Source organism: Nylanderia fulva, unplaced genomic scaffold, assembly GCF_048542155.1.
Source record: "Nylanderia fulva isolate GAGA-0341 unplaced genomic scaffold, ASM4854215v1 Scaffold28, whole genome shotgun sequence".
Taxonomy (NCBI): domain Eukaryota; kingdom Metazoa; phylum Arthropoda; class Insecta; order Hymenoptera; family Formicidae; genus Nylanderia; species Nylanderia fulva.
Window position 1 is genome coordinate 2,844,344 of NW_028190347.1, and position 19,515 is coordinate 2,863,858.

The window sequence follows — 19,515 nt, forward strand, 5'->3', positions numbered from 1 at the left end:
AAATTTTAAAAAAGTAGGTCTCGCAAAAAAATATCGAGAAAATACATCTATAACGGGATCGCGCGTTATATAATAACGTGCTACTGTATTTTTTTGTGTCCGAAATACTTTGGGTGAAAGTTAAATTACTCCGTACAAATATTTTTCAGCGTTTCGACGATCGATTAATTTTACCTTGTAAATCAATAATCTTATTGAGATTTTATTCGTTCGACCAATTTGCAATATATTGTGTATATGTTGTGAAATAATACTTACCTTATGCAGAATATATTGCAGCCAGATTTAAACTCTGTCCTAATTTTGCTTCGATGTCAGCCTTTATGGGTAAGCTGAGTCATCTTAACCATCTCGTTAGCTTCTGCTTTGTTGTACTTTGTTAATTTCGCGGATAGCTTTTTTCAACGCTTATATAGGCTCACGCTAATTAAAGTAATAACAATAATGACATCGTAAAATCAAAGATGACTTGAAATTCGTCGATTCTTAACACGGAATATTTAATGATAATAAATACTCTAATTATACTAACATCCTCTTTGAATAGATAAACTTTGAAAGCGAAGTTGTGCTAAAGTGCATTGTAATGTGAATTATATGACATAAATTTTTGCGTGTTCATGCTATTATTCTTATATTGCTTTGCATACTCACCTTCTTTTCCGCAGTAATATTTTCATCGTTATAATCTCACAGAGAGCGATTCAAGACTTAATCTGTGTTTAAGCTGATATGAACAGATAAATGAAATAACGTTATTTTACGTGACAAGATACTTGGGACTCTTTTTGACGGGCAAATAGAAAAAAATGAAATCATTTCCGTTATAAATAAATAAGACGCAACAATAATTTATTCTTCGTTATCGTACATCAGTGGGCTGGAATAAACTATCCGCCTAATGAGGTATCGAGATATCGCGATAATATCGCAAGAAAAAAAAAGAAACTGCAAGACACCACGCACGATCGCGCGCATACAGCGATTGTACGATAACAAGCGTATTTGTGATGAACATAATATTACATTGTCATGAAACCGCTCTTTATTTTTAATAGCTTGCAATGAAAAAAAAGGAATTAATATATCGACACATTTTTTCTTAATTTTTTCACTCTACAGTGTGAAAAATATTAATTTATTCACGCGAAATACGCTTGTTGCCGGGCATTCTGTAATCTATATTTGGATAGGTGCGTCATTTTTTTATATACATATACATATATAAATATATCTATTTTTTTTTATACATGCAAATAATATCTTTCTGTAAATGTGTACATATGGGACATCGGAAGCGACACTTGAATACGATTTCAAGTGCACAGAGTCCACACATAAATATCACGCATAACGCAGATTACATTTTAATTGTTACGTGAAATCGTAATGAGATTCTTTCTTGTATAATATTTATTTTATATACATATATATCTATGTATATATATATATAAAATTAAATTTTATTACTATTTTAAATACTATTAATTTTTCACAATATGTATAATATCTATGGTTATTGGCCTCTCATTCTATAACATTCGCGTGTTGTACTAATTGAATAATTAAATCATTAAAGTAGTAGTACTTTTTGGCAACAAAAATTGCACATTTTTCTTAAATTTATATGAAAAATAACGTACAACACTATAATTAACTAATATAATTTATTATTTAAAATAGTACAATTTCTTCTTATATGTGACAATTCTTTTAGTTTTGCAATTTGTCATTTTAGTTATTTACAATATTAATCACTCTGATATAATGTATTATTAAAATATTTTGTATTAGAGTAAAAAGACTAAAGAAAGATAACAGAGACATTCACTCATGAAAGATCAATAACCGTATATTTCTCATTGTTTATCTTCCTCGATTATTGCATAATTGTACTTATATTCTACTCAACTTTTTTTAAAATTTAAAATCTATTCTCAAACTATTTGTGAATTACGAGCGTTTTCTGCCGTGCCATTCGCGTGAACATTTTTCGGAGAAGAATGATTTTAATACTGCGTAAACGAGAAACACGGAAAAAATAATATTTATTTACAATAACGCAGAATACTAAACTCGAATTAAAAATTGGGAAACGTTGAAAGATTACGGGATCGGAAAAGGAATGTTTTTCCAATTAATTTCTTTTGTAATAATTATATGTACACGGAATTCTTAACACTTCATTATCGTACGTAACAATTTGCTAAATTGCGGAAAAGACTGAGAATGCTCAGATTTATACAAGAATGTACAAGAATGATGCAAGAATTTCGAGACAGCGTATTTATGCATATGGAATGAGAACGCAATTATCGCGACGGATTCAATAGTTTCAATGGCAGAGATACGCATACACATGATAGAAACTTGCGTCTATTATGACAATTAACTCGTGGCAATTGAGGCAAGTCTCGTTATTAAAATATCTATGCCAAGATCAATTGAGGTAATTGCTAGTTACCGCTAACACCTTCCCCTGCAATTTGTATCTCAGCACTTACGATCTCTGCTCATTCACGTTTCGCGGATATATTTCCCCGAAAATACATCCACTATGTGTTAAACACATCTAAACGTGCACGCTATCAAATGACAAACTATCTTCCGCGATCGAGACACACATGCACTTTAATCAAACGATCTGTAAGTAAAACACCGCTGCTCGACCGTTTATTTATATATTCGCAGCTTAATAATTGTGATTTTATTATTTCGAAATGATAAGAATAGGAAAAAAAGATTTGACTGAAAGATCTTTAGAGGGTCTATGTTGAAAGACAGTATAGAGATGTGAAAGTATGCAAATGCAATTTTCGCAAATAAATTTACGGAAGTGATACCCGTTGCGTGTACTCGATATAGTCACGAAAAAAACATCTTAATTGGTACATGAGGCAGTACACGGTAGCAGAAAAAAATAAATAACTTAAACATAATGCACTCGTTGCCAAAAGCAGCAGCGAGGCCATCGAGTCGAAAAACATCTTTTCAATACTCCGCTTGGCAAAAATCAGAGAAAACAATTAACAAGGGTAATTGCCTTGGTAATTATTATATGAAATTATATATGCGCGATATATCTCGAAGAAATATCTTCTAACGTTTCGAGATTTGTACTATATGTATACACATCGATCATTTATCATTTATATAATATAATTGTTAACTGAACGATTATATTGAATAATTTTTTAAATAAATAAAGATTTTCTTAAAGACTTTACAGATGTTCAACAAGGACACCGAGAGGAAAATATTTTTTCAGCAGATGATTGCAACTATAACTTACAATTGGTTAAATTTAAATATAATTTTCTAATTTAAATTTTGTTACCACTTTGAGTTATTTTGCAAAATTTCTAAGTGGAATATAAAGTCGAACTAATTTTTCTCTCGGTGTAAAAGGGATATATCGACAGCACTCTGTCAGTTCCAAGCATACTTTGCTTATTTGCTACGTGTTTGGGACTTACGTTGAACTTAATACTAAAGCTTTTTTCATACACTAATTCCAGAGATTTCTATAAATGCACCAACTGCCCGTCAGGCCAGTCATATTTGTGTCCCGCAATCATTTTTCTCGCTCTCTTTTTGCTTTTTCTATAACTATCTCCGTTCGCTCGTTTATAGATGAGTCTGAAAGGGAGTAAATAAAAAAACCAGGATAAAAAACTCGTTAAAACAAAGCAAAAATAAAGTGGATCGAGGATAAAAAGGATTATAAAACATTACAGATAATAATCTTCTTAAGACGATTGATTTAATGTTTCATAATGATAAAACGTGTCAACAGTTCATATTTCAATGATTGAAATTTCGGTATACTTAGCAGAGAGCGTCATTTGTGAGATAATATTAAATCTCTCTCTTTAATATGATAAAAAATATGCTATTGCAGTAAAGAATGCCAGTAAAGAATATAATGATATGCGATGTATACGAGAATCAGTAGTATTGTAAATCGCTCGGCGACGATAATCGCGATAATCATAAAAATAATCATTATTATTTTATTTAAATAATATTAATAATATATATGTATATTTTATATATTGCCAAACATTCTTAAGTGACAATTCATTCATGACAACATAATTAAAGGATCGCTCCATTACTGAAATTAATTAACATTATTATACGGTAGTTTTTCGGACAGATAGAAATGGACTAGGTGTCATGAATTTGACTGGCAATAATATTCCTTCTAATAACACACTAACGTCGAAGATTGTAGTTAGTTAACAATTAAGAGGAAAAAGCGCTCGAATATCTCATTTAAGCTAATGCATAAAGTATCAAGCTTTAAAATCGATACAACTAGTCCATCACTATCTATTGCCGTATACATATGATTTCTCAACCCAGTTTCCATCCCCAATTTTTCAAATATGATATATATACTGTGTATTTATACATCCACCTGAATATCCAGAAATCATTTCAGTCGCAATGTTGTCTGATATCCGAAGACAAATAATACAAAAGAACAGTAAAAAATGCAAAAACTAAGAAAATATAGTTTCTATTTGAGAGACATTTTGCAGACATTGGAGACTCAGAAATATAAACGGTTATATTACATAATAATACATTATTCACTCTCTCTCTCTCTCTTTCTCTCAAGTTTTACAATAATGCGTAAGTTGGTAATGAAGATTCTTTAGTGTCGGAGATAATCTGAGTCATTAGAAACAAAGATTTAAATTGAAAAATAATTTCAATATCTCATCATTAATCATTAAATACTATCACAAAATTAAATTCAAGCATACCCGTAAACCTATTTTGATGTTAGTGATTTAGAAAAGTGATAGTACTTAATGATTAAAAATTTTATGAATATATATTATTTAAATTATCGAATTATATTATTCGACGGATCAAATTGAAGTATAATAATACAAAGAATTCATTCACTTTGTGATGATAGAATAAACTAAACAAATGCGGAAATGGAAGAGACGCATGAATTAATAGATCGCGATAGATACATGTCTTCATTAAATTGCTTGCCTTTTGAATTCTTGGCACATTTGCACAATTAAATAACATCATAAATGTCTGCGACATAACTTTTAATTTGATTTTGATTCTCAGCGATTATCATGCCTTCACTGATAAAATAAATGCAGCGCGCATAGAATTATGCGAGTAATACATGCGTATGTTAGCTAAAAATCTTTTTATAAAGCTAAGTATTTTTCCTTCATTATTTCTTTAATAATATTATGACATAATTGAATTCATGAAGTGTATCTACAATTAAATGAGCAGATAAAATGGCGAAAATTTGTTAAGTACATATTTATCTTTAGTTTCTTATTTCCAATCTTACTTTATTGAGATTATGAATGCATTTCAACTGCATTATTGTTGCATCTATAAATGACATCTAAAGAACAATTGTAATAAGAACAATTGCAGATTCATCAATTAATTATAATTGTCTGCAATATTATTTTTATATCACACATATTTAAGAACTTTATATATCACACATTATTAAGAACATTATTAATTTAAATATCAAACAATGTTATGCATTTTGCGTTTAAAATTATTTTTGTATACAATTAGCTTTATGATAAAATTATTAATAATTTTTTTTACACATCGTGTCTTGATATAATTCGACATTTAATCTGAGACTTTGGATGTGCTCGATTTTATGCGCATATGTAATAATTCTATTGATTTCAAGATCTCGCGGACGTCTATAATTTAAAAAATAATTTTATCTCGATTAAAAAATAATATTAATCCTGATGAACTCTGCATGCGTCATGGTGCTCGACGTCGAATGTTTAATACTCTTTGCATGTTCCTCATAACCGCGACGTGATTCGAGCTACCACGCTTCAGACTCGTCCTGATTTGACGATAAAACGAAAAGGATGTGCTTTGCTCCAATTGATGCTGTCCGTCTTGGCTGGTTCGCCTCTGAATGATTCGAATAAGAAAGCTATGCTATATTTATTTTTATCTACTCGTGTTTCAATGCGCGCGTATTTTTCAAAATTTTTTCCAGAATTTTGTAGAATAAAATATTTAAAACTATATTTCAATTTTTTAATTATTTTAAAGACAGATAGAGAGGTAATGTGTGTATCAATTAAGAGAGACGATTATAACCCTTAAGTTACATCGTCTACCAAAATTAAAATTATCAATCTTAGTTGTAAAATTATCAAATTGTCATGTATCGTATCCTTAATTAAAAAATTAAATCAAAGGATAAAAAGAACATGACATTAATTGATAGTGATATACTTTGGCGGATAATTGTGTAACAATAAACGAGAGATTGCTAAATTTGTAATTTGACAAAGCACATTGATCTGTACGACGATATGGTCGAAAAATTGTTAACGGTTGTTAACAAAACAGATGTTATGTCACGAGCGATATTAACGTCAGTTTTGTATAAGCACACACGAAACACACAGAGAAACATCTGCGTATAACATGCCATTTGGCGTTTGCAAGCAGGGAAGATTTATATTAATCGAGGAGGAACATGCACGAGATACTTTCGAGCACGACAATCGCTGAAAATCACATTAAAACAGGAAACTTCCAAAACAGTGAACAATGTCTCTTATCATTTTCACGAAAAAAAAAAAAAAGAAAAAACATGAACATTATGTTAGAATAATCTCAATATTTTTTAAGCAACGCAGCATCTTCCTCGTGCACACATTCGAGATTTTACGATGATCTTCTATAATTCTTTCTGAATTGTTCGCGCGAATCAATCAGAATTACTCGTGCGCCAATTCAGATTTCAAAATATTTAATTCCCGGGGATATGTTAAAAAAATATCACACTTTCGAAATTGCTAACGTTGTTAATAGTACATTTACGTATAGGATCGGGATCCTAACAATTACGATAATAGTAATACCCGCCAGGGGGATATCGAGTTAACAAAGCTACTGTGTGTGTGTGTGTCATGAAGCTATCTCGGCAGTAAAATCTGCATCCACGGTAAAACGTTTAATAATAATCGTCGTGGATTTTTCATCGACTTTGCCCGATAAAGCAAGTCCTTCTAGCCCATAAAATATCATTTGTAACATTAATTATTATTACTCTCATTTGTCGTTGTACACGTGGTCTCTGCTAACAGATACAAATCAAATTTCTCATCAGAATGCGAAATCAATCAAATTCGCTTAAATGCTTCTTTTCCATTGTTAAAATATATACGGGTCCCGGTATTTGTGAAAATACACGAAGGAATGTATGTATTGTATTTAGCGATGTGCAAAATGAAAGCTACGTGAATAAAATATCGAGACGAGAGCTTGATTTTCTCTCCTCTCAATGCGCAAATTCCATTACCGAGATGCGGTGAGATTTTACCGCCAATCATTTATGTTACACCGACTGTTTAGAAGCGTTTTATAATAATAATACGTATAATTGAACAACATTTTGGCTTTTCAAAACGTTCGCGATAACTCTCACGTACTATTATAGCAACGCGTTTACACATCTGAATGCTTTGCTACTACGAAGTATTGTACGCGTACACGGCACTAGAAATTTAACTTTCTTTCCTCACCAATTGTCCTCATCGCGTCGTATTATTATATATATAATACAGCACCGGCAAGGCAATATTTCCGAATGTATAATCTGATTCTGATGAGCGTCGGATATTATTATACGTCGTGAAGAAGTTTAAACCAAATCTATTTTATTGCAGATTTAATCTCTCAACGCGAATTCGTTACTACACTCTTTTTTTATGGACACACTTCTAAAACATTGCAACCTTTTTCTTTATATTGAATTTCTTCCTTTTTTTGTCTCTTAGCAGAATATATCACGTGTCTCTCTCATCTATAATATATAATATAATCTTACATTGTAGAGCACAATAGCCTCGGCTTTTATTCTTGTCAGTATTAATCTACTGATAGTTTTATCTTTTATACATTGGAAAGTTTTTTCTTGGGAACAAATTATCGTCTTAACAAGAAATTAAAATTATCATGCGAAAATAAATTCAAATATTTTTACGGAAAGATATTGTTCTATACAAAATGTTAGTATTCTTTTAGATTCTTCCATTAAAATTATAATATATCGTTGCTACGATTTGGATCAAATTCATTACAAGGGATTCTATGCTTTATCAAAAATTCATGACAAGATTCGTGGATATAAAAAATACTTTTCTCTCTCTCTTTCTTTCTCTTGTTTTTTTTTCAGACTATTTTATTAACAGTACTATCCGAAGCTCATCAGAATTCGGGAAAAACAACCCGAGACGGTTCCTTTGCGACACACGCACGTTGTATTTATAATCTGTATACACGGTACACATTTCTCTGCGTGTGTGTACATATGTGTATGTATAGATACATACAGAGATAGACAGAACGTGTGAGACACATATAGACACATGTACATAACACTAACTACAATATCGCAATAAAAAGGAATCGCGCGGGCTTCCTGCTAGCCGAACACTATGCGCAAGCATATTTTTATTTATTTACAATCGCTCCGTTTCTCGTCGTGCATCAATTCAATATCGGTATAATGCTTATTGCATTGTGATCTCTCACGTGTGTTTAGTGAAACTTTTACGATATCAATTCATCGACGGCGACGACTCGATTAGGAAAAAGATCCAATGAATTATATGCAGATAGTTAGATACACGTGAAAACGTCTCGAAGTGAATAAAATGCCATTTTTCAGAATTCTTAATCTTTTAGTGTCTAATCGCTTATAGTCATCTATTTTTTTCTACTTTTCTCGATACACAATTTTCACAATTTTTTTTATTTATTTTAATATATCTCCTAGCTAGATAGACTTCTTGGTACTTTTTTGTCTTCTTACTTTTCTATGCTTTGAAAAATAAATTTCTAATTTTAAAAGCTTAATCCTTTCGGCATCAATAACTTTTTTTTTTTGATAAAATAAATTAATATATGAAGACATATATTAATTAAAGATTTATTACGCCGATATAATAAAAATACTGAAAATTACGCTATTCTCAGTCTTTTTCGAAAGTCTATGGAAAAGCGACGCTTTTCGATGAAGTTGTTTAAAAATGGAAAAATGACATTCCAATCACTTGCCAAGTCGATTCCAGCAATGTCAAAAGCGTTATCGAGTACTGTAGGCCGACGATTATCACGTTCTTGTTAAATATGTGTAACTACAATGATATTGACTCTCTCTTTATACCCAGGAAGATTTTTAAGGATGCCCATAATAAGGATATCGAAAGTGTTCCCTTATCATAACGGGAAGCACACTCGAGTGAGATAATCGCCCCTGTTTTTTTATGTGTACAGATATACATCTCGATATCGGATTAATAATAGAAGTCGCGGACCGAGACGAACGTCTTTACATCGAAAATGCGCGTTTAATGATTGATTGAAAATCGCATTAAGTACAATCACATTTCACAGTGAAGTATAAATGCGTCGTCAAAATCAAAAAGTCATTTATTCAGATTTTGAGCTGAAAACAAATCGCGTATTCGCCTCGATCCTCGATGAAACTATTCGTGCTATCCTCCGTTTTAACCCTTAAGTAGTCGTGCGATTAAGTGTGTCGTGTTTCTAAGATTAAATATATATACAAATTATACAATAATGAATAATACGAGATATTTATGGCAATTTTTTTATACCTTAATATTTAAGGTACTAAAAATAGAGAGCATATATACGTATATATAAAATTAAGAACAACTAAAAAGCAGGAGAAATTTTCTCGACGACAATTAAGAGAGAGAAACCAGTAGCAATAATAGTGACAACAAAAGGCGAAGGCAATTAAAAAATGATGAAGAGACAAGAGAATTTTAACAAATAAAGCACAGTCTCCTGCGAGAGGAGAGACGTATAAAGTACCAGTATAGCGACAACAATGAAACGAACTTACTATTGTTAAATTAGCCTGAAAAGCAAATTGCATCGGCCACAGTTAGCAACTTATTCCAACGCGACCAATCAAGGGTTAAACCGCGTACTTTGCTGTCTGTAATCATTCTATGTCCCCTTCTCGCATCCACTCATTCGCTCATTCTCTCTTTCTTTTTTTCTCACTTTCACCCCAGAAGATTCTCATCGCTACGATGGTGCAGATCACCCACAGCACGTTGCACGCGAAGTGACGGAGATTAGTGGAGGAGGATGAGAGTCGTGCATTTTCACTCGCGCTGCAGTATCTCCTGATTCAGGAAAATAGACAAAGCGTTCAGACAGTCTGACTCTCTCGCAGAGAGCGTTCCAAAGCAGCCGTTCGTTTCTGTCAGAATTCATTTCATTTCAGCTAAAAAAAAAAAAAAAAAACTTCTCTAACAAGAGAGTGGCTCATAATTGTTTCTCTCTCTTACCTCAAAATCGACGAATATTTTCCAACTGTTCTAACTATATCGATTAATTGTAAACGATGCGAGTTGCACTTTGCTTCTTTAAATTCTATGTAAACGATACTCTACGATGATCTCTTCTGTCAAGAACATCGGTATCCGTAGAATAATATCAGAATATTACCGATTTACTCGACACGGTTTCTTCGAGAAGCGAAAACCGATTCGTGCTAACGTAAATCATGCTGACGTGTATACTTTGCGCGCATATTTCTGTGTTTCGTCAGTCGACGGTGTCTTGCGATAAAACGTTTGTTTACTTTTCAATAAAGTGCGTGCTACAGCGTAATGAAGAATACTGCGCGTTTGTCACGCACGATTTTAGCGGTAAAACGTGTCGAGAATATATCGACAGTGGCATCGTTGTCAAACATATGCTACTATTCAAATTTTATAACGATATTTGGCTTCTTTTGGGACGCTCCATGCGGTTCGAGGATTAGTCAGTTCTTAGGGGTCGTCCGGGAAATCCAAGACAGTTACTCGAGGGGACGTTAAAACGAACTTAAAGACGTCGATAGCGAGAATACCGGTTCGTTAGGGTTTTGGTCACTGTACATCATTAATGGTTACGATAATTCCTGTGGTTATATTCGACAAGAACACGTTTAAGTAATTCGATCAATCGGCCACTGACGATAGCGAACTTACCATCTCGTATAAATCGTCTGTTTGCGGGAATATACAGCGGCGGCAGCGGATAATCATGATATTATAATTGCAACTATGTTTATAAAAAGCATTCACTGTCTATAGAGATAAAAATACAAATTAAATATATCGTATTTTTTTTATAAATGAAAGTTAAACTTTAATTAATAGAGACGCAACTACATCGATAGCAATACAAAATTATTGAAACAAACGAAAATATGAAAAAAATAATAATTATTGCAAAATAATTTTTTTTATTACAAGAATTGATTTTGTAATTCTACATGGTTCATTTTATCAGTTCATTAAATAAAAAATTTTATTTTATCTATTCGCATGCAATTTTTTATAGCGATATTAACATGATTATTTGTTGCTTAGGCTGTATCTTCTGTGTCCGATCGTTCGATAAAATAAATAAATACTCACCATTTCGGTCGTGAGACTCGCTAGTGCCTCTTCCACGGTGGCCGCGATCCTTCCACCGTCATCCTGACGTTGATTACCCTTGATCGGCGTCGTCGGGCAACCTAAAATTATCGTTAATCGTCATCGTGCAAAAAATAATGTTGGACCTTTCAGAGATTGCCCGCTTAACAAAAAGCATAAAGGCATATTCCGAGCGATAGTGTGATCCCAAAGCTAAAATATATATTCGGGAAAAAAGATAAAAAAATGAGAGATTGAGAAATCTTGAGATATTTTTTTCGCAACGTGAAATGCCACGCATCTGTATAAATATTTTATTTAAATAGTTTTATATGAGTTAATTTTTAGGACTTCTGTATTCCTCTCAAGGTTTCGCAATCTTCGGATCGAATCACGAAGCACATGAAGAACATTGTGCATTCTATAAATCGTGTTAACTATGCATGAGAAAAAAGCGTGTAAATATAATTGCTTGCGTGATTCAATAAAGTAGAAAAAGATGTAGATAAAAGAAAGATCGAAACTTATCTCGTAGCTCAGAAATCCCAAGTAATCGTCGAAGCTCGGAAAATATATACGGATGAAAATAGAAAAATAAGATCAGTGTGAAGACAGATTTGATAAAGAGTGACGAAAGAGTAAAGTTTCTTGTTTTTATATTTTCTTCTTTATTATTTTTCTTTCTCATTTATCGTAAAGTTACCTTAGGCATTTTTCAACAAAGCTTTTCTTGGAATTATCTATATAGGGCTAGATAGAATAATATTGAATTATGAAGAATAGAGTAGTTATCGTTCTTTCTATTTGATCGATGTTACTTTTATCGATCTTGTTTCATAACTAACGCATGAAATAGAGCACGCAAAGTGACTGTCGAAGAATTGCAATTGCGCAAAATGCATGTCATCGTTCAGGTAGAATCGAAGACGAAAATAATTTTTTGTCGAAATACAAACTGCCATATATTTAAACAATAATTAATTACCATATATGCATTAAGTTTTTACTTCTTGATTATCACATTCCATATGTCTTATATGTATGTGTATGTACATATTTTCGATATAATTAGATATCATATCGCTCGATTTCAATAAAAAAATCTTTGCTTTCGAAAAATATTGCATCAGTGAATAAAATATTGTAACAATAATAAAATATTATAACAAATGAATAAAAATTGTAAAAGTCAATTACATTTTTCATTCACTTCGCCGTTAAAACAAAACATTCTGTTACTTCAATGAAAAAATTTTTTCTTCGAAATAAAAAAAATCTTTCGTTAATTTGGCACTGGAATGTGATAACTGTTTGCATTATGACACTTGAATTTGGAAAGTTAATGATGGTAATGTATTACATTTTATAGCATAATTAAAAAATAATGTTTAATGTTCTGCGGGATGAAAACTTCCTCTGACAGTTGAATATACTCAATATATCATATTTAATAGATCTACTATATTGATAATCTGCATTTGTTATATTAATAAGAGATACAAAGAAATCACAAACATGATTGTCAATGTTGTGTCATCCAATCTAATATATATAGAGAAATTCCATAAAAAGAAAGATATCTATCAAATCTTTAAATTTATAAAATTGACATAGCACATATATATAAATTCTAGAAAAAAATCCATACTTCTTGCAAGAAGTCAACATAAAAAAAAAAGAATAACTATATCAAAAATCTACAAGAATCGAAAAGCGGATTGAGAATCAACGTGACGCTCACGTTCGTTCTCGCAAATTTCCTTGACAGAGTGTTTCGAGTAGACAGAAGAGGGTAGGAAGAAGATAGCGGCAGAAGAAGACGTAGCTGTGGTCCTCGTGGCAGTACACTTCAGGAGCCGTAGTAGATGTTGAGCGCGTACAGCAACTTACCTATGTCGCCGCTGCTAGAACTCTCGGTGAAGGACGGCGTCCCCTCGGTCCACGTGGGTGTCGAACCCTCGGCGCTTCCGGCCGGTGGAGTCCACGTGAGACAGCCACCCCCACGACTGCTGCCTCCGCTCTCGACGCTCAGCGAGGACTTGGTTTCCCTGCCGCCGCTGCCGCTACCGCTACCGCTGCTCTCCAAATGCACGTCCGATATGCTATCGATAAATTGGTTCGAGATTTAATAGCGAATAACCGAGAAGCGAGTATAATCATGTGTGTGATTAAATTAAAAATCAAATAATACTAACATTCTCCTTTTCCTGAAGTTGCCGTGATAAAGCAAAAGAAAGTCTTCGTTTAGATGCGTGCAAAGTGCGAAGATAAGCGTAAAATATATGTATGTATATGTATATCACACAGAATCAGTATAATATTAATAATATATCACTAATATAAAAAAAAAAATCTAAGACCAAGTGTAAAGACGATACATATATGTATACTGCATCAATTGTACATCTGATCGTCAATCAGTAACATCTATTCTTGAAAACTGTTAGTTATTCTGACTACTAAAAATTCATCATATTCTACATTATTTCTGTTGGCTAATTTGATTGTAATCCAGGTACACAAAAGGATAGATAATTTTTTTCTTGATTTCATGTTACTGATTAAGGATAAAGCTAGTTTAAAATTATCGACGTTTAAAACGTCGCAAAAAATCGTACTCACCTCACAGTGTCGTGATACGTCTTGGTAAGCGTAACATGATGAACAACCTTATTTTGCTTGGAATGAGCGGAACTCAGGTTGCTCGCGAGGATGGTCGCGCCTTGTTGAAGATGACCACCGGAAGCCAGAGTTTGGTCGTTCGAGCGGACTGCATCGTCAAAGGGCGGGGGCGGGGTGGAACAGGTGGAAGGAAGGGTGCCACCTACAAGAAGCGTACTACAATTAGCCCTAATTCACACGCGCCTATTATCTCGAATGCTAAAATAATAGCAAGGATGGAATTGCGGTGGAGAATAGGTGGGATCAGAAATTTCGTTTAGCGCAGAATCACACTCATATATGTATGCTATTACTGAGACTTGTTTGGCAAAAAAATGCTTTACTTCGAATAGAAGATTTGGAAGAAATATATTTCTTATCAAGATACTGGTGTATATCTTTTTACACTTGAACTGCAAAATTGAAAAATTTAGAAATATTTTATATAATATGGTACTTATCACCGTATCAAGTTGTATAAATTTTCGTATTTGTTAACAATTTGATTAAAATGATAATCAAATTATTACGTTGTTGAAATAATTCAAAACTCATTAATTGTAACATTTATGCAGATTTAAAAATTGAATCGACAGAAAAAATTGAATCATTCTAATCCATTTACATCCATCTAAGATGATTCAATCGTTCCGGTCTAAAATAGTAATGATATCTGCTCTAAAAATTTGCGCGAGGAAATATCCCTTTTGCTTATTTACGCGTATATACACGGTTGATGAAGCTTGGGGTAAAAACAACTATAAATATTTGCAAGAAGAAAAATAACTCCACAAAGTTTGTAAGTGATTTTACGCAACGAGGAAATTATTCATCAGAGCAAAAAATTACATTTTCAACACTTTTAGAGACAACAAGCTATTAATTTCGTAAATCGAATTTTATACCATAAAATTGTATTATTTATTGCACAATTATGCAATAGTTACATAAGATTATTGTATTCTTAAAAATGTTGAAAATATAAAAGTTTCTATTAAGAAAGATAAAGTGTTTACATTCGAAATTGGAAGAAACAATCTCAAACTTTCATTAATTAATACTAGCTACGTGTTCACCTACATGTGTATACTATGCAAGTGCAATAGCAAATCAATTAATTAATTAGGCTAGGACAGTTTGAGTTTTACATGACATCCTGATACATCATCACGAACGTGCTCATATGAACCTTTTATGCATTGATGTAGATACACACATTACATTACATCGAGATAAATAATCGAGAAATTATTAATACACAAATTATAAATAAAAGCGAAACTCTTCAACCCTATATATAGTACAATTAACAAGTAAATAAACGCAATAAACTAAATAAATAAATGCTGAACCACACAAAAACTAAAAATAATAACAATGATATATCATTACGCAAGAATAATAACGATGTAAGCAAAATAGTGTACAACACATTGCGTTTATTCGCTCGTTTATGGCAATGAAAAATTCTACGCGTGCAACTTTAAATTTTAAAAAATTACTAGGAACGTTACTTAATTATAAAATATTATGTAATGATAATTTTGCACAATGGACAGAACTCGAAAACAATCTAGGCTGTATGTAAAGGATACCTCGTCGATGTCTTAAAATCGACTGACATTTGAAATGTCGCAGACGTGGAAAAGAGATGAGGAAAATTGTCTATTAGTCAACGCAAAATATTTTTCCTTCGATGTCTATCAATATATAAATGAACGATAATAAAAGAATAATAAACATAACTCATAACTATTGACGATTACTAACATTGTTATCACAATCTGATGTGTGAAATCGGATGATGAAATGCAGGAAATAATAACTTGCATTATCATGCGGCAGTGATAGTAAGAGAAAAAAACATTTTATGTCTGATAAGCGTTCAATGAAGGAAAATGGAAGCTGTTGTTTTTCCTTATAAGGTAGCAGTTCTTTCTCTTATAAAATTACAAGTTCGAAACAAATCTGATATATTATCGTTTATCGGATCGGAAATCGTTATCAACTTGGTATTATCAAGATTCTTTTAATCGCCTGTTTTTTTTTAGCTATAAAACTTGTTATTTATATTACCAAATTTTCTAATAATCTAAATTGATAGAAATTTATTTCTATGTGAACGATCGTGTCTTTCGATAAGTATGTAGAAAAGAGACATTCGGTCTTAGCATTCCAAATTCTTGTGAATTAAATGACAAATCGTTGCAGCGGCCACTCGAAAGTGACTTAAATCTTTCGTGTTTAATATTTAATATTTCCGCTTTCAAGTCTATGTTTTCTTCTTGCTGATTCAATTGAGTTTTATTAGTCGGCAGTGCAAGTTTTTGCTCGATGGTGTTGACTCCACCTTCGTTTAAATTAAACAAGTATAGCTCTTCTTGCGAAGCGTTCTTCCTTTCGCCTTTAATTTTCTCGAAACTTTTTACTTTCTCAGAAACGGAAGACTTGCTGACGTTGCTATATATAAGCTTTTCGCTTTTAGTTGCATTCAGCAATTTATCTCGATTCATATCTTTCGAATTATTCTTCCGAATATCTTCGTATAAAAATCGTTTTCCACGAAGTAAAGAACTTTCATCGCAATTTTTACTCGAGCTGAGTGTTACTTCGAATCTCGAAGAGTCTTCGTATTTTCTTAATCTCTCATTAGTTTGTCGATCAAAGTTATTGATTCGTTCGTCGGCTATCTCTTCCTTGTCTTCATCTTCAATATGACTGCCTTTCGGAAAAATTCCTTTCAATCTACCTCTTTTACTTCCTTGTTCGTCAATAATAATCTTAGAGATGTTCTTGTCGCCAAGATAATTACTGTTTCTACCAAAAGAACGATCCTTCATCTCGGACGATTTGCATCCGATTGCTGATTGTTTTTCGGCTTTAAAATTTTTGACAGTCTTGTCACTTTTTTCCTGACTTAGGCAATTATCATTTTTATTCATCCGAAAATCGATTTTTGGAAGCAATCTTTTCTCTTCTTTTCTTTCCTCTGTTTTCTCAATTTCATCGAAACTTGTGTTAAAAGTTGCAGAGATTTGTTTCTTCGGATTCGGTGTGAATCGTTTCTTTCCTCTAGATTTCTCTCGGATCTTTTGCAACAATATGCTATCTTTCTTAGACGACGTGAATCTTGAAATTTTTTGCTTAACCGATTCTTCAACAGATTTATTCTTCGCGTGAAATGATGCATCTGTAACTTTATTTGCACCTTCCACTGATTTACGACCGTACGATATCGTGATAGACGCCTCGAGTTCCCTCTGTTTCCTCTTCATCCTCTCGTAATATGTTTCGGAATGCTTCTTGTCTTTTCGCGACATCTTATAATTCATCAGATCGCTTCGGGAACTTGGATTGAGAAAGTAGGTAAACTTGGCTAGATGATCCGTCCTGGTGCTCTCTTTCCCGGAAACTTGACGATTTCCAGCTTCGTAGAGTTCTTTCCGGCGATCGGATCGGTAAATCCCTCTATCCGGTCTGAAAGGATGTGGACTGGTCTTGATGAAGTAAGCGTCCTCCACTTTCTCCACACTAACAAACTCCTCGTCCAAGGTCCTGGATATACCAATTCCGCATCGAATTGGCGCGGTGCGTGACGCGATACGTGTCGAGTGTCGATGTACGGGCATGCAACGCGTTGTTCGAGCTCGCGATAGTTTTGGTAGCTGCAGCAGCGGTGATAGTAGAGGTCACAGTCTTATTGTTAGCGGTGGTAGCGGAAGTAGAGGAACGAACGGGTGGGATCGGGTGGTGCAGGTCGCACGAACTGTCATGCAAGCGGTATCTCGTGATTATGGCTGCTTCGTCACCTCGGCTGGAAGTCACCGACGACGTCGTCGAGGAGGTGGTGGCGCCGGCCGTCCGGTGCTCCTCGGAGGACCTGGCGGAGGTCCTCGAAGGACCCGTGCCCCGCGGCGGCACCGGCGGCGGAACCTTGCCGGACGGGACCAGGTTCGGATTCGGCGGACTCGCCGCGCTTCTACCCTTCAGCACGGCCGGGTAACTCGTGACCTTGACCGCGGGAGCGGGCCCGGGCGGATGCTCGTGCGGATGCGGACCGGCGGCCAGGGTCAACGGGGGCGGACTCAGCGGACCGGCGACGGGATTAACCGGGGTCGAGGTGGCGATCGGCACCGAGCCACTCGTGACTGCCGCGTTCGTCGCGCTGATCGCAGACTCGGGCAGGCTAACCGCTGCTCTCGGGGTCGTTCGAGGTCGTTCGTGGCCGTCCGGAGGGAGGTCAACGGTCGAGGGAGTCGCGGTGTGCAGCGTCGTGATGGCGCGGGATGGGAACATAGAGAGAGAGAGGCAGGCAAACAGAGAAAATAATAGAGAAGCCGGATGAGAGAGAAGTCGAATGATCCGGAGAACCGTGCAACGTTCATTCTTTCCTGACCGAGCTCTTCGTGAGAATGGTCGAAAAGAGAAGTGCAATTTTGTATAGAAATACATACTACGATTTCATATCTATATATAGATAATATCAAGATATTTCTACACAGAGAGAGAATTTTCTCTTTGAATTTACCCTCAAAATCATGCTAATCCTGGAATAATATGATATTATTGGAACAATTTTTATAATTACAAAATATTAATATCTACCACAATAACATCAAATGTTCGATTAATTTTACTATATATATTCATATTTTTTTATTGTGATAAATATTAATCAGAGAAACTCTTATAAAATTCTTCCAATATCTTTACTGTCCTACAATTACCATGATTTTCAGGGTAAATTCTAAGAGAAAATTCTCTCCGTGTATAATTAAATATATACGAGGAGAAAAATATGTGACCAGTGCAATATGTGAATTTTTGCTACAATTATTATATGCATAATAATGTATAATTATGTAAAACACCATCCTATAATTTTTTCTAATTTACGTTGCACAGCTCATTCGAAAAATTATTCATTTGCGACCTTAATCAAACGATCAATGATACATGTGATTGATAATTCGTTATCATAATCACGAAACTGATTAAGAAATAATTATTTAGTTTATATTAAATAGTTTAACTAGTTTTAGACTCATCGTAATAGAGTTAAAAATATACACAGCTCTTTAAGATTATCTCTATTAAAAATTACAGCTCTATCAAAAATTTATCACAGTTTTCTCTTTGTACTCTGAAAGAAAGAAACGCGCGTCTCGCGTTTTCAGCATCTGTTTCAGAAGATAACAGGGATGTACATATTTTCGCGATAAATTTTGAAAATAGTTACACATGAACAGCTATACATTAAAATAAAATGAGACTCACCGGCCTTCGTGGGTGATGTAGCATGCATTGCCGAACCTCCAGTTGCCGCCACCGCTAAACCACCATATAACACCATGTA

The 19,515-nt window shown here is 33.8% G+C and overlaps 1 protein-coding gene across 1 annotated transcript in view; it reads right to left on the reverse strand.

Moving 5' to 3' along the window:
* Positions 1-818: 818 nt before the first annotated feature.
* PIP5K59B (Phosphatidylinositol 4-phosphate 5-kinase 59B) overlaps positions 819-19,515 on the reverse strand; it is a 36,626-nt gene continuing 17,929 nt past the window's right edge. The window contains 6 exon segments of the mRNA XM_029311186.2: positions 819-5,943; positions 11,499-11,599; positions 13,389-13,600; positions 14,121-14,322; positions 17,969-18,352; positions 19,437-19,490. Of these exon segments, the coding sequence (XP_029167019.2) occupies positions 5,785-5,943; positions 11,499-11,599; positions 13,389-13,600; positions 14,121-14,322; positions 17,969-18,352; positions 19,437-19,490 (1,112 nt within the window). The 3' untranslated portion in view covers positions 819-5,784.